General features: G+C 29.5%; 1 protein-coding gene across 1 annotated transcript in view; it reads right to left on the reverse strand.

Moving 5' to 3' along the window:
* Nucleotides 1–134: 134 nt before the first annotated feature.
* LOC129958442 (hexokinase-2-like) overlaps nucleotides 135–17,871 on the reverse strand; it is a 33,759-nt gene continuing 16,022 nt past the window's right edge. The window contains exons 2-10 of the mRNA XM_056070934.1: nucleotides 14,833–14,995; nucleotides 10,298–10,437; nucleotides 6,758–6,973; nucleotides 6,558–6,657; nucleotides 5,539–5,785; nucleotides 5,293–5,448; nucleotides 4,520–4,659; nucleotides 1,769–1,905; nucleotides 135–489 (exon numbers count right to left, since the gene is read on the reverse strand). Coding sequence (XP_055926909.1) covers nucleotides 412–489; nucleotides 1,769–1,905; nucleotides 4,520–4,659; nucleotides 5,293–5,448; nucleotides 5,539–5,785; nucleotides 6,558–6,657; nucleotides 6,758–6,973; nucleotides 10,298–10,437; nucleotides 14,833–14,995 — 1,377 coding nt within the window. The 3' untranslated portion in view covers nucleotides 135–411. The remainder of the gene's footprint in view (nucleotides 490–1,768; nucleotides 1,906–4,519; nucleotides 4,660–5,292; nucleotides 5,449–5,538; nucleotides 5,786–6,557; nucleotides 6,658–6,757; nucleotides 6,974–10,297; nucleotides 10,438–14,832; nucleotides 14,996–17,871) is intronic.

Below are 17,871 nucleotides of genomic sequence, written 5' to 3' on the forward strand. Positions count from 1 at the left end.
ATATTGTTTCCGGTGATTTTTATAGTAGTAATTCACTCAAAGTATTAAAATCTTTCCACTTAAATTTGACTTTACTTTCTGCAATGTTATTGTATTACATTTGTGTACTATTCACCATAAAGAAAAGAAAGACATCAAAATTAAATATACATGTATTTTTAAATTGGCTTGCAATCGCACATTTCTGATGTACAAAGAGTTTTTAATGACAAATGCTGTACAAAAGCTGATTGCAACTGGTCACACTGTCATAAAATTTATTCCTGTATCGCTTATGCCATGTAACTCACATCACACGTTGATGACTTGGGATATTGTGCACAGAAACATAGTTCCGTTACACATGACTATCTTGGGAAAGTGTCTTTTTACAGTTGTGTATTTTACACTTAGATTTACAGTTCACTTCTCTTAGCGAGATCTTTCAGCAACAGCAGCAACTAATGCTGCACCTCGGCCGCTGCCATCTTCTGAAAGCATTAAGTCGAACTGCAAAGAAAAAAAATAAAAGTTTATATTAGATTCAGCCGTTGAACAAAAAATCTTATGAGTAACTTTTTTGAACAAAAAATCTTATGAGTAACTTTTTTTTGAATAATCGATTCTCTCCTTTGCTAAAACATTTAAAAAAAAAAAAAAGTAGAATGGTATGGTCTAAGAGCATGTAACTGCAGTCCCACCATAGCAGATTGTTTCTTTTGTAACAAAAAACTGATTTAACCAGTATTAAACAGATGCTTTACTTTAAATGTTACCTGAAAATTTAACCAATTAGATATTAGTGTCTGGCTGAATTTTATTTAGGCAAAATGAAATTTTCGTAATTTTTGAAATTTGATACTTATAAACTGATACTTGTGTAATATATGCTAATACTGAAAATTTGTGTATTAGTAAATAACGGATAATTATGTATGGTTATTTTTTACATATATGGACATATAAGGAACTTTAAATCATAACATTTTCTGTTGCTAAAAGGATACTTTACCATATATTTCAAATGTTTATTCTAATTGAATATTTGAATAAGTGACACCATTAAAACAAAACAAATGTTATCTAATAATATTTAAAAATGCTATGATTTTGTAAATACGCGATTAATAGATTCTGTACCAACATACAACAATAGAAATTTAAGACCAAAAATATTTTGACCATCTTTGTACTTATTATAAATAAAAACTTAACTTGATGTTTATTATTGCTTATTTCTTTTTACTTTTAAAATTCCTCATTACAGAAATATATATAGAAACGTTGTTAAGATTATTCATTTCCTGTATTTTTTGATAATATATACATACATACAATACTTTAAATAATTCAAAATAATTTATTCTTCTAAAATAACTAAATTAAGTATGAGTAAGATTTTGCCAATTACATACGATGTACATACAGTCAAATTTAGCTTATAAACAATTGTACATCGATGGCTTTTGAATAATTAACCGATTATAAGTAAATAGCTCTTGATGAAAATTTACATTTAAAAATCGGTAATAATACTATCTAGTTAAAGGAAACAAATATTGATGTTGCTCATAGCACATTGAATAGTGTATTAAATCATTTTATGTAAAACATTATGAATGAACTGAATTAATCCAAAGAATTTTGCTACTGGCTTGAAAGTGAAAATTTGTTAATCATTAAAGAAATACCATTAGAACAAGGAATTTGAACAGGATAATTAGAGAGAAAGTTTTAGTTGATGATTAAAATTAACTGGAAATGGTTTTATAATATGTAAGTGCATTACTTTATAATCTGGAATAGTCAATTCTTCAATCTTCTTTTCCATAAGGTCATGGAAGTGGGGGTGACATTTGTACACGGAGCCATCTACACCAACTGTGGTATGTGGCCTTTTAATCTTGTTCAAGATAGTTGCCACTGCTGAAATAAAGTATTTTTTTCTAATATTAATCTCAAAAGATCTATTTTTTAAGGGGAAAGATAAATATTCCAGCAACAAAATTTTGTAGATAAATAGAAAGAACAATTGAATGAATCGCATATTAGAATAAAAACCCTTCCTAAAAATGAATAGTAAATTGTATAATATGGTCTAAATAAATTTGCACATTATTGGATGTTACTAAATAATTTTTAATGTGGTAAATCTGAGCTGTATTATAATCATTGATTTATAATGCTTCTTAACTAAAATAAATATGAAGTGAGAAAGCAGTTTTAAATTTTTGATACTCTTTCACATGTCTTGAAAGTTTGAAATTGCTGCTAAATAGAGAATTGTAGTATAAAATAACTCAACTGCAATTATTAGTACAAAAGCTAACAACCTAAACATTTAATTCTACTCTTTCTTCTTATTTTTCTCTTCTAATTTGTTTCTACATGGTCTATATTAATTTGCATTATCTACAATGCAAGACCCAACTAACTATAAGAAAATGTGAATATTAAGATATAATATTTGACAGCATCGTTACAATTAATCCATTTGCTTTCTTGAATTTTTGAAAGCACCAAGTCATTATGCAATTAATCTAGAGTTATATATATATTATAAGAATCCAATAGCTTTCAAATGATTATTATCTGAACGTAAGAGTAGCTTATAATTTGCTTGAAGAAATGTAGATGGATAATTAATTATAAGATATTGTTTTGAATTCACAAAAGAATATTGGGTTACTTAAATGTAGCCATTTATAAAATTTTTACTCTGAATGTTGTTTTAAAGTTTATTTTTTATCATTGAAAAACATCAACTTGCAAATTTTAATTATATGCTTCTATTCAAAAATTATTTATCTAGATCAGGGGTAGCGAACCTTTGTGGATCAATGTGCTATTTCTTCTAAAGAAATGTTTAGTGAGGTATAGATGTGCCGTCAAATAGTTTTGACTTGTGATTATGGGGAAAATCATAAAACTAAACACTAGCAACTCAAAACTCTTACTATGAAAAAATACATTTTGCACTGTATAGTAGTAAAGGTTTTAGTTATATGTGTAATTCAAATTAAAGTAATATTAGTGTGACTTCTTTTGTTGCAGATTAGATGACAAATAACTTACATTAGGATTGCAAGATGTTACTTTCGGCAGAATGCATACTGAATTGGAGTCATCTGCCAAATGGTTTCTAAGAGAGTCTCTAATGTTATTCATCTCTGAAAATAATGACTCACCGGCATAGGTAGAGGGAAATATGGTTAAAATAGCATGAGCCAGCTTCACCAAACTATTAAATGTGTCTGGAATCGAATTCCATGTTTCCAAAATTTCGTTACTGGCATTTTTACGTATATTGTTTCTTAATCTTTCTGTTTCAATCAATTCCAGCTTTTTTCTTGTTTCAATAAATTTTTGAATCCATATCGAACTAGACTGGAAATCAATCAGTTGCATTTCAAATTCTTCAGTTTGCAACTAATCGAATTGGGACAAGTTCAGTTTATCAAATGAAATCACATCAAGGTACATTATAAACTTGAGCGTTTCCGATAATTCTTTGAACTGAGAAAATCTGGCTGAAAATTCCTTGATTGACGAATCAATTGCGGAAATATATTCTTCAGTAACTTTTTCTTCTTCTGTTTCTCATGTACATCTAAAACGTTGATATATTTTTTTTCAAATGTAGGAAGTACTTGTAATTTTTTTTAATAATATCGTTCCTAAAACATGCAATCAGCGTCAAAAGCGCGAATGAGATCCATCATGACGATAATTGTTTTATTTGTACCTTGAAGCTTTACGTTCAATTCAGTGAACTGTTGGCATATGTCTGTAAAAAACATCAATTTTGAGAGCCACATAACATCCAACAACTGTGGATATTGTTCAATCCCCTCCCCAGATTTTGCAGAAACAGCCTGATTTCTTCCAAGCAATCAACAAATCTTTGAAGTACGTCCCCGCGGCTAAAACAGCGAACATTCTTATACATTAGTAAGCCATTATACACCGAGTTGACTTCATCCAACAAAGCCTCAAACTTTCATTTATTTAAAGCTTGTGACGATATGAGGTTTACTATTTTTGTGACTAATGCTGTTACATTATCAAGAGATGTTAAACCACTCTTAAATACTCGGCTTGTTGGTGAATAATGCAGTGGAGTTCAAGAATCGAATGTCCTACGTTTGTATAAAATAAATTAATGAAACCATTTTTCTTTCTTTTTTTTTTTGCTCAAAATATTGTGTCCCGTGCCATGAATGGCACGCGTGCCAGTGGTTCGCCATCCCTGATTTAGATTATCAAATGTATTTGGGAAAAGAGCGATTTTTCTCCATGAATAGAAAATGAACATAAATATATTACTTTCTAAATGCAAGTTAAAGTACAAAAGAATTATGTTAAAAAATTTCCATTTTCTCATTCCAAGAGTTCTTTACCAATAGGATATCTTAATAAATACACATTTTAATATTACAGATGCTGACATTATATTTAGGAGTTTTTCCTCGTTTTAATTTTAGGTACTACTATATAGAATTTACACATTAAAATTTTTTCAGATCTAAAATAAACTTACCAGCTGACACTAAGAATGCTGCTCTTGTGGAAACCCTAGCACAAACTAATTTTACATTATTCAAATCAAAATCAGTGGCATGTTCTAGTCCTAGCAAGTTCATCACATTTCTAGTTTCTTCAAAGGAGTTTTTACTGTCACTGAAATACAAAAAAATTAAATAAATTTTGATCTAAGAAATATCTAAATAAAAAACATATTCACTTTTTTCACTTGAAATATTCTGCTATTTTAACAAAGGTGAGAGGCATTAATGTGTTTGCAATACAAGATGGAGAAATCCACATCTTGAACACAAGCATTATTTGCGTTCAGAAAGAATCTAGCAAAATCCATATAATCATGGTTTTCAAGCTACAACAATTATCCAAATATGACATTACGCGCGTTAATATCATTGTACGATATTTCATTAAGAACAAAATAGAATTTTAAAAAATTGTAAATGAGAATTATTTAAAAAGTGTCTAAGATGACAAAATATATTTCATTCAAAAGAAAGGATGGAGTTTCATTATCTTCTAAATAAATATTGCATTCGAAAAGCTAGAATGCTACAGTGCTTATTAGACAAGTTTACTTTATATGTGTATAATCTTAACTGAATTTGTACTTTAGCAAAAAATACCCTTTACAGTTATAATGGGTTTTAGTTAGACTAATTTCAACTATGCTGAAGGACTGACGATATTTACTATAATATATAGTAGATTTTTTACATTATGTTATTCACATAAATAAGCGATATAAGGAATAGAGGAAAATTTACATACCTTTCTATCATTGATATGTATTTAGTCTTAAAAGCATATGGAGTCAGGAGCTGTGTAGAAAATTTGCCTCCAAACAGCAAACCATCTCTTGTAAGTTTGACTAATACTTGTCGAGCAACCTCACCCATATACATACCGGATATCATTTTTTCAAATCTATTTAAGAACATAAAACGAATTAGTTCAAATCATGGTATTTATCTTGTTGAATTTGTCTATTTTATACACATATGCATGAATACTTACAGCTGTTTTCCTGGATTAAGGGAAACTCGATCAACTTCCCTGTCATATTCTGTTCGTATAAAGTCTAAACAACCATCATCGCCAAATGCACCCCATTCAGTATTTACAATGACCTGGCGTGGTTCTACAGCGTCACTGTCCCACAAATCTACGTCATTGTCTAATTTTGCCATATATGGGCGAGTTTTAGGTCGAGATCCTTCATTTACATAAACTGTATCCATGAAGCAGGCATTCGTTCCCGTTCCTATCATGAAAGAGAGGTACACTGAAATATCCTGTCATCTACAGAAATACATATTGTTTTTCCCAAATTTGTGTTGGAAAAGTGTATCATAATTTCTCCTATAATTTTATAAGTCACTTTTTACCTCTTAAATTTTAAGTTCGTTAATTTTTCTTTTTGGTGTACAGAATTTTAAAGCTGCTATTTAAAAAAATATGTGCACATGAAATTCTTGACTAATTCTAATTTCCCCAAATGATATTTATATAATGATGCTAATTCCTATCATTTCCAACAATTTAAACACTGATGAGCAGTAATAATTAAACTGAAATAAAATTTTAGGAAATCAAACTTAATTTAAGAGTTAATGTGAATACAATATTTAAAGAAATATCATACATTATTGCACGATTTAGTAACAACATTATTAAATATTGTTCTTCATATAAATATTAAGAAAGTTTTTAAAATCAACGATGTTAATAATATTATATTTAAGCACTAAATATATATATATATATACAAACAGAACCGTAACTCCTACAGACGGTCTAAGCGAAAAGTCCCTCCAAGTGAGAAGATAAAGCGGTTAAGCTTGAAAGAAAAAATAAGCTAGGGCCCCCAATTACCCTTTGTTACTCCAGGTCCCTAAATCTCTAGTTATGGCTCTTGTACAAAAACTTAAATTGAAAAATGACAAGAAAATAATAACATTTTTGCTATTTAAATTAAAATAATTAAATTAAATAACATTTAAATTCAAATATCACTATAAAAAGAAAAAAATTACCGATTATCAATCCAATTCGACATTCTCTGTTCTTGTGGGCACATGACATTAAAGTTCCGGTTGTATCATTAATTATTGCTACAACATTTACATCAATATCCTGCAAATGAAAATATGATACAAAACACAGATTAATAAACATTCTTACTTATGCAACAAAATTGTACTTAAATTAGTATTGATTTTCTAAATAGCTTTACCCCTCGTCTGGTGACAGCAGCCTGCAACAGCTCACCAACATCTTCTCCTTCCACTCCAGAGCATTTGAATCCCTTAGTCCAGTTTGTCAGTCGAGCACTAGCTAATCCTTCTTGCTTACATGGAAAACTGAATGTGAATCCAAGAGGAAGATGAAGGTGCTTTACGTTTTGTCTCTCCATAAAATTGGCTAGGCATTCGGCAATATGATCAAATAGCTGCAAAATGAAAATTTAGTTGATTATTCCTCACTGACGACTCATCTACTAGGTTGCAACATCTTTAAATTTATTTCCAAAATGTATAAATTCTTTTTCATACTATTAGCTGACTTTTTCCCAATGAGATTTCAATGACTGTAAGCAATTAAAGATAAAAACAACTTGCTAATTCCTCTTTTTCCTAATATTCACATTTCGTCAACTTTCATATCAAGTTTAAAAGGAGATGTTATTTTCTGTATCCAGAGCTGCTCGAATCTGGTCCCGAAATCGTTATGTGAGCATGGCCAGTCCAAACAAAAGCGGGACCTGGTGCAAAATTGAATTGCGGAGCCTTGAAATAAATTTCAAACAGCAAAATAATAATTAATTGCATTTTGCTATTTATTAATTAGCACATATTCGTATTATAAGGACATAAAAAAATACATTAGAAGGATAAATCGATAATTTTCGTAAAGTTAAAATTTCAATCACACACACACAAAAAAACTCGCTAATAAATCAAATAATAAACATTGTTTCGTAAATTTATAACATACAATTTGCATTCGAATTACTAGAATAAGATAGCAAAAATCACCCATTGGTTTCTTCCCTTTTATGTTTCATAGCAAATTCCTTGATAATATCATTGAAAGTCTTGATTATTTCTTTGTTGAGTCTTTTGATTATTTCTGATTGAATAGATAACATAGAAAAAAAAACACCCTTTGAAATAAATGTGATCTGGCAGTAGTCTAACTTAAGAATAATCTTCCTGCAGATGTGACCCTAAATGGTAAAGTCAATACAATTTTCAGAACAGTGAAAAAATATGTATGAAATTCAAATGAATCAATCGTAAGTAAATATTGTAATATTTGTATTATTGGAAGGAAACATTCGAACACAAATTTTAATTTCTTTATATAATTCATGTTTGTAATTATTTTTTAGCAATATTTTTCCAGTTTCAAATTCTTTCAAAAGTTATAACAATTTCTACACGATCTGTAAATGACATTTTATTCCTTCATAACTTTGCAATTACGAATTCAAATGTATCCAATTGTAAAATACAGATAGACACAAAGAAGTTATATATGAAGAAAATAAATTACATCATGCGTAACATGATGTGACACCTTTGCAACTATCTACATTCTTTTTATCATAATTTTTTCTTAAATAACAATTTTCGGAAAAATTTCAACCATTTTAATCTTTTGGAAAATTTTTACTTATGTCCCACTATTTAGTATGATGACCATTCTAAATTTAACAGTTATAATTTCTGACAAAATACCAAAATCATTGATATAGACATTTTCGTCATCGTTTCTTCAATGATTCTCATGAAGTTGCGTTCCTTTGAATAATTGATTCATCTTGTTATGTATTCGACACTGACAAAAGAAAAAAAAAGCCCTCCATCTGTATATTTCCCTCTGCTTCCTAATTATCTTCTCTTTATTGCTTGCTGCTTCATAATTCTTATAATTGCTTTCCTCTTCATTAAGATGAGATTGGCTTTATGATGATCATGATCGTTAACATGGATTTAACTTGAAAACTCAATAATATATTCGTTAAACAATTATATTCATTAACATTAAAATATTCATAAATACAATGTTTGTTCATTTTCTTGCCTCCGAATTAATACTAGCCGTTATAACGCAATCGCAATTAAGCATACAGCTTTTATTTTCCTTATTATGTATTCGGAGCATCCATCAGCAAACATAAGGTTGCAAAATTGGTTGCTTTGAATAAGCAATCTTGTCTAGACTCATTGACGTGATCTATGTGCACAAATTGCTTGAAAATGCAAAATGTATGTATATTCAGACAAGATCGAATTATATCCTTTCAGGGCCCTTAGACAATACAAATCTCGTCCAGTCTTTTCCCCCTGTTTAACTTCTATAACATACGTTTCTTACTGATTTTAATTCTTTATATAAACAGTTTTACTGATACTAATATTGATTAACAAGCAGATACTGATGAACTGAAGAAACATTTAATTAAGGATCCTTTTTGAGAAAGCTGGTTACAGTATTTTGCATATAAAAATATTCAACAACTAAATTTAAAGGAATTTTAATCGAAATAGATAAAAAAAAATGGGCACAATCTAAATATTATTTAATTATAGAATTGGGCATTTCTTAAATTATAAAACATATTTTTTTTAATTTATAAATATTATATAAAACAAGTAAAAGATAAATCGTTATGAATATTAAAATAATGTCCTGACATTGCAACAGTACTTGATTTTAATTTGGATCAGTGCGTGTACATGGTCGTTGTAAATTAAATACAAGTATAAAATCAATACACTCAAACAAATATCGCAAAAAAAAAAAAAAAAAAAAAAATCGGAATTGCGTGGACCTTAGGCAGCTGTCCACTTTACCAGTTTGAATCCAAATACAGGGCGGATTATCAAACAAATAAAAAAAAGCACTTTTTTTTCCTCCTTCCAATTAGTCGGCGAAGCGACGCCTTTAGAAATGCGGGGTTTTATATCCCTCCCACCGCTCGCGTCCCCCATGGAGCCGTCCTTATACAAGAACTCTAGAACCACCTCAACGTCAAACTTTTATTCTTTACTTACCTACACCGTTTTCGTTAGCATTGCTTTTCATCATCAAGCCTTCATATTCAATCGAAAAAAAATCTCCCAAATTATTATATATTATTCATATTCGGTATTCTTTCAAAATTTAGCATCTGGCACCGAATGTAAGAATTTCGGTTTAAAAATAGAGAAGTTTGACTTTTACAAATAAATATTACTTGGTTATGCTCATTTTTATTTGAGGTGTCGTAACACACATAAGTTGTCTTGCGCTTGTTATAAATGTGAATTTACGATGCTCAGACAAATTTTAATTCTTATTTGCTAAAATAATTAATTAAATAAATTATTTATTACATTTTAAAGTTCAGTCAAAATTTTTAATACAAAAGATTTTAATCAAAAATAAAAGTTTCTAAAAGGGTTTTCATTAAAGTTTTAACTCAAACCTCAATTTTAAAATTGCCTTGTTTACGTCTTTCACACTTATTTATACAGAATTAAGCAACAGCTATCAGAAAAAACAAAAACGCGGAATCAAGGGTTAAACATGTAGAACTTACACCTACTTACATAAATTCAAGTGGAATTCAAAAGAGAAACATAATAAAAAAGTAACCTAGGGTTAAAAAAACATATTTAATAAGGATACTTCAGAAATGCAATGTAAGTAGTTTGATCTTGATTTTCATTCGTATACAAAATGAGCATATTTTCCTATTTCTTTACGTAGAACTAAAAATGTGTACCTGTTCGCCAGTGCCAAGCATGATAGATTCAGGAATTCCGAAAACTTCATTTTCCATTTGGAATTCCTCCTCTTCTAAGGTTATGAGCAGTACTCGGAAATTTGTGCCTCCAAGGTCAAGAGCAAGAAATTTCCCTTGTTCTAGGAAAAAAAAAATATGAACTTAAATGCGAACTTATTATATGTATTAGAAAAAATATATAAAAGTTTTTAAAAAAACTGTTGATTTGCTTCTCTTGTCATCTTTTAACGTCATTGCAATGCATATTTCTATATTGATAAGAGAAGTGCGACAATCTTAGGATAAACAGCTAATAAATTTAATATGTTATCGAAAAAAATTCTATTATATTGGCAGTCGCAGTTACACTGAACAGACATTTATAGATACGAAAGCAGTGGCGCTACGGGAAAAGTATTTTTTTCGCCCTCCTCCCCATTACATTTGTTAATGTGGGGTATTTATGCACATCTCTAAGTCAGTGGTTTAAGGTATGATATGGATGAGTAACATAAATGTAGAAAGAAGGTTACGGTTTTTATCCTCTGGCTGCAAGCTTACACAGTATTATTCAAAAAGTGGTAGATCGATTAAAGCTTTAGCAACGAATTATTGGCTGGAAATACTCCTCTATATTGTTACGGATCACCGGGTTCGCCTGTAGTGGGTGTATGGTATGAAAACACAATCAGCAGGCCTCAATAGAAAACAACAACGCCGTTTATTAAACACAAAGACACAGACGACGAATGCCAAGTAAACAACTATATACGGTTCTATGTCACTTGCGCTCGGTAAATCACCCCCTTTCCGCTCAAGTGTCAAGAAAGACTACCACATTATAAACTTTATCTTTGCATGCAAGATTTGGCGATTTTACAATGTACGCCAAACTGTACGGTCAACTGACCCATCAACCACCCCCAATAAAACGATTAACCAATAAAACTTTCCCTTACTCTCTGAAGAGGTCACTGTCTTTGTACATCACGAGAGGGGTTTGGTGGGGTTAATGAGTCACCCAAACTTGTTTGGAAAAAATACTCTTTGAGTTGGATATTTTAGATTTTCTCTGCTTGCACAGAAAATCATACTGAGGCCCGCGTGAATGTTAGAAGGGCTCTTAGAACATAGAACTCATCACTGATTAATTATTGAAGCACTTCGATTTTGGGACATTTACTTGTTCTCTATAATTCTGTTAATTAACATTACCGAATTCTGTAATTTAGAAGGAGTAATTCAATGTTTATAGTATTTCGTTTGACACGATTTTATTTTTATCAATAATTGCTTTTATTAATTTTTCAATCCAGGAGAATCGGCCAACATCTATGTGCCTATGAAATTGTAAGACCTCGGATTCATCCCAAAAGAATGGCTCAATCCTTTCTCTCAATAGTTTTAGTATTAACAGCGAATTTTAATAAAATGTCCCTAATTTTTTTTTGAATTTTATAAGTAAATTATTTATTCAAAAAATATTAAATAGGTTTAATTGAGAAAGAAACGAACAAAATTAAATTGAATTTTTGTATATTTCGTTATTTCGTATTAAAGTTCTGGAATATTTCAGACTGAATATTCATCTAGGAATTGTTATAATCTTTACTTATACATAAAAAAATAATATGAAAATAATAAAAAGGTGAATTAAAAAAATGAATATAATTTCTAAATAATTCTTTTTTTAATATGCATTCACAATATGCATAGTATGGTCACTTACATTTAACAAAAATAAATAAAGAAATAAAAAAAATAAACTAACTGCAAACATTTATCTCTGACATTCAGCATAGTCAAGACTGTTCCGCATTTCTGAAAGCTTAACGGCATTTTTTGTTCATTTGTATGTAATCAAAATTAAAAAAAAAAAAAAGTTTTGAGAGATTCCTGGAATAACTTGGTAGTAATGTTGCTTTTTTCAAAATAGAAATTATGATTACTCCTATATAACCATGAATTGAAGAAAAATAGTTGCAAAATATATTGTTACACAAATGCTAATACACATTAAAAAGTATTTTTTAAAAAAGTTTTTATGAAAGCAATGGCCAACTTAGTTTTATAATTCAGATTTATGGTTGCTAAAGTTTACTTAACTTGTCATTGATCGCTTACTCACAAGAGCATATTTAACTTCAAATTCTATTGGACATGTAACATTTACTATTGTTCTTAAAACCGTATACTATTCCGCTTTTTGCGCAATGCATCTTTTTTAATTTTCAGTAATCTCAACAAAAAATGGGAACTTGAAAAACGAAAGTGTTTAAATTTCAACTAATACGAAAACTTTCTCAATCAGCATTGTTTATGAGCATTACAGATAATATACTTATCTAATATTAATTCATTTCACTGACATTGACCCTTATACATACAATAATTTGTTACATTAAGGAGTAACAAGATTTAAAAATGGATACACTTTCTAAAAATTACAACGCTATAACTTCCGAAAATATTAAAACACAAAATTGATTTTTGCATCAAGATAAAGCTAAAAAAATTATCTTTTTAATGATACCAATGCTTTAATTTACAAATTAAGTTTCGATTTTTAACGTGTTTTTAAAGAAACATTTTAACCATATTTTTCAACAATGTACTTCGCACAAAATAAAAATAAAATTTAATCAGCATGAGCACGTCAATGGGAAAAAATTAGCTGTTATCCACCTGTTGCCATCACATTGAAAGAAGTTCAAATTAAAAACATAAATCAAATATTATTGTAAATTAAATATATAAAAGTGTAAATTTCAGCTAGTGTCTGTATGAAGCGAACAAATTTGAAATATATTTTCTAAAAAGTAAATGGAGGAAAAGATTTCTATGAACTTTTACAATATCTATATTATTAATTAAATCAAACAATTAAATTTAAGGTAAACAGGGTTTATATATCTATTGGATAGTCACTGTAATCAGCGCCCATCAGTCAATTTTAATCAGGGGCACGCATCTACTAACAAAATGGTCTAAATGAACTAAACAATTACAATTTATGTTACTGGAGTCAATAAAAGCTCCGATGAATTAAGAATTTTAAATTTTTTCATAGGTCCTTTCAATTACCCTTTGTAATCCGTTTACATGTTTATCCTTTTACATTAACCTTTGAATCTTATTTAACAAATTGTTTTGAGACATGAATATATTTACACTTAGCACTTAGATCTCTCCTCTCAGGAACAATTCAAGGCAGTGCATCATTTTGGCGTTTTATTTAATTATTTTATTAAATTTTGAGTGATAAAAATATGTAGATTAATTTTCTGGGAAAATTCATATATATTAATTTTTCGGAGCAATGAACAAGGCTCTTATTAATAATAATAAGATAAATGATAAGATAAATGTATGTACAAGATCTCATAAATGAAAGATCAAATAAAATTTTTACAAAAAATTATCGCCATTCCATTATTACCAATAAGCCCGACTGGAAATGCAGCTATGGAAAACTAAAAACCGTCACCTGCGCCAAGTTTTCTTGCCAAAGGTCCAAATCCCAGTAAACCTATGACAGCAACAGGGGTAGGGAATGATTTACCGAGCGCAAAAGTTCCGATTCCCTATATACAGCCAAGACGTACACACAGGAAAGCACACTACAGCAAATAGTAGCCCACAAGTAGTAATCGACCACAGCACACAATGCGTCCAGACAGAATCCAGCAGGAGAAGGGATCCTCGGCGATTCGCTCTACAGTCTCTCCAAATGCTTGAAGTTCTCACTGTCTCCTCGCTTTAGCTGTATCCAATTGCCGACTCACTACCACACGACTGGCTACTCCACATACAACTTGATGCTGCTTTCACAATAGACAACAGGATTCGAAAAAACAGCCCAGTTCAGCAATAGGTCGGGCTCCACACAACACTGGCACCCCGCCGTTGCTTCGCTATCCTTTCGAAGACTCGTTACTTGTCTACGATTCCTATCTGGTTCACTGCCGCTTGAGACTGCCGGCCTTTTACAGCTCTTGGGAGACGACCCATGACCTTCTCGGCCAATCAGGGCGTATCTCGGTTCCTAATGGATGGATCGTTAAAATTCTCGAAGTTTACAGCATTATCTATTTTGTCGCCAAGTTTGTCACCAAGCTCTGGGATAACTGGCTCGGGTGATTGTAAATCAGTCTTTCTGGTGATAGAACTATTCGTGCTGGGAAGCAACTTTACAGGTTTGTAACAATATATTAGAGACATAATTCTACATCAAGTGCTATCTAGGGGATCCAAGACGGCTTTGATTATCAAAAATACCATCCTTCTAATTCATTAGCTCGTGGACTGGCTAGAGATATTAACTATGAAAATATAAATTATAATTATTCATAACTATTTCTTTAAAAAAAAGAAAAGAAGTCAAAGATTTTAAAAATATTTATTCAATATTGTGAAAGAAATTTCATTGAACAACTGAATACAAACATTGGAAAGACTATGTTTATTACTATTACCATACTGAAAATACTATGGTTAAATTTGACAAATTACAAATTAATATTAAGTTAAATTACCTTTTCCGTTTGGGACATCTGTTACATATGTAGGGAACATTTTCACAGCAGCGTTGCTATGGGTATCCCAAGATAATCCTTTGTGAAATTCATGTAAAAGGTTAACTGATACTTTCTGCAATTGATCATTTGTGAGTACCAGTTCACGTGTGAGTGCTTCAATCTAAAATGTAAAGAAAATTATCATTTAGCAATTGTAGAAAAAATAATAAATCGATTCTCTATACAATAATCTGCAACATAAATATTATGTATATAAATTAATAAAACTGCCGAGAGTGATATAACGGAAAATAGGGCTAATAAGTAGGGTTACATATTCAATTTAATTGATAAGAAAATACAAAAACGCGAATAATCAAAATAACCCCAGGAAAATATTCATTCGTTTTATCACTCATTAACAAGTAGATTGTCAAAAATAGCTATTTTATTAATAATTAAAAACAGCAGAAAATCATAATAAGAACAGTACGCCTACAAATATTCTTTTTATCTTTCAACAACTAAAAATTATGGTCTGTACCTGCTTTTCAATACATTAAAAACAATAATTCATTTTTTACTTCACAGTTTTAAATAGCAATTAAAATTACTGCTGATTTTACAGTAAAATTAATATTCAAATATTCCATACAAGGAAGAAAGTTTCATTCTACAGAAGAAAAACAGAATTTTGTTCTTTTGAAATAGGTGGCAACGCTATTTCTTGTATACGTTAGAGATTTTGCGATAATGTGATATTAGTCATGGTATAATTCCAGCCGGATCATTAGAGCAAGTTTTTAATATCTTCTGTTCAGTAAGTACGATATAAAAATTATAACACACACACTATTTCAATGAATAACATACTATTCCAAGACAAGAAGAATCTATAATAAGATCCAATAAAATATTTCTGAAATGATCAGATTATTAAAGGTTGCAAGAAGAAAAATAAATGAAATTTTTTTAACACTATACTTGTATTATTCTTTTTAGTATCTCTAAATCAATCACATATAGTTTTATAATAACCTGCGTAAAAATAAACCGTTATTTCATGACTTTATTTCTTTTTCCCTCCTCCTTTTCCTACATTAAGAGAATAACAGACCAAGAATTTATAAGACGGTTGGTTAGGCAATTCTGATTTAATGTCTGGATTATGGAAGATCCACCTTATAAGCTGTGGTCCAAAATTATCTGATTTAAAATTTATTCTTGCCTATTCAAGTATGACTTTGATTGGCATCAATATACTTTCTATCTTGAGACCGTATGTTTTACACTGAAGTCGCCATAGTTATTTCTGCTCTTTCGTTTTTAATAATACCAAATAATTTAATATGCTGTGGGATTATTTTTTTTATTCTACGTCGAATTGAAACAAAGAACTAAAAATCATTATATTTGTTGATAGCCTCTAAAAAGATATTTTCTTAATAAAAAAAATGCCTATATAAGAACAAATAACATTGTTGACAAAACGTTAGATTTTCACTTTGACCCATAAGAAATTGAGCGATTTTTAAAAAAAATTGTTTAAAAGGCCAACATTTATTTGTAATTCCAGTTTTCTTCGAATATCAAATAATCCACACTGATTAATTATTACATTTTTTAAAAAAGTTTTATCTAACTATAGATATGTACAAAAAATCAAGAAATTTAATTCTGTTAGTTTATGTTAAAACATAAGGACAAGGAATTAGACCTTAGTTTTGGCGATTGAACAGTCTACATAAAAAAAAAACTTTAGAAGTAAAAAAAAAAAAAAAAAAACAATTTCCATTAGATTTTAAAAGATAGATTTTGCGATATTAAAAAGAATATTTCAAGTATTATGAGAAACAAGCATTGAACACAAGAAAAATAATAATCTCAATCAGTGAAGAATTAGAAAAACTGGAATCACTGGATTGTAAAACAGAAAGAAAATGAATGTCAAAGACCGCTGATAAGAAATAAGACGCCTTATTTTCCAGGACTTGCTACACACGCTGCAACGTCCAAGTTGTTGAAAATACCACCGAAACATTTCAATGTTGAAATTATGATATCGCAACATTTCAATGTTTGGCTTACATCATTACTTATGTGATAACCAAAAGCGACGAAAAGGAAGAGAATATCAACATTTAATCTCGAAAAACCAAGAAATACATCAATAAAAATAATAAAGAGATTAAAAGATGAGGGGAAAATGTAAAAACCAAGAAATACATCAATAAAAATAATAAAGAGATTAAAAGATGAGGGGAAAATGTAACATTAAATGGATCGAACTAAAATAGCACATATACAACAGACACCTGCATGTTCCTGCGCTGAATGTACGAGACACCTGTGTAATACCAGGTGAAGTAAATAGTCTATAAATAATCTCCGTATGCTTGAAATAAAATTTATGAAAGCAAAATTCTTTCACTCCAAGCTGCTTGTATACAGCAAGCTTGTAGGATTTTATAATCGTTTTTGTCTTGATATCCTTATTAGAAGGCAGAAATCAGTAAAATATTTCTTTGTTATTCAAACATTTAAAACACGAAACAGAAACATACAAGGAATAGAAGAAAGCGTACAAGCCTACAAGAAATAGAAATTGGTAGATTTCCTCTAAATAATATAAATATGCTATGGATTATACAACAACGTCTCTTACTCCGTACCTGTAAACATTGTGGCAAATGAATAATTGAATGGATATGAAAAATAATATTCAATAATAAAGTATAATAAAGTGGCTTTAATATTTCTGTTAATTGTTTGTATTATACTGTATAAAACAGTGTAACCTATTACACTATTTACAATATGTATATTAAAAATTTTATGAATAATAAAGGGTAAATTACAAAATATTAATAGAAAAAAATGAATCAAGTGAACCTTGTACAGATAATCTTTACATATATCTTTATATCTTTACATTAATATTTACATATATTAGAAATCTTTACAAATATCGAAACTAAGAATGCCATTTATCCGAAAGCTTTAGAAAAGTATTTAATTATTATTAACAGGCTGTAAGACATAAAAATACAAGTCTCC

The sequence above is a fragment of the Argiope bruennichi genome, chromosome X1 (genome assembly GCF_947563725.1).
Source record: "Argiope bruennichi chromosome X1, qqArgBrue1.1, whole genome shotgun sequence".
NCBI lineage: Eukaryota > Metazoa > Arthropoda > Arachnida > Araneae > Araneidae > Argiope > Argiope bruennichi.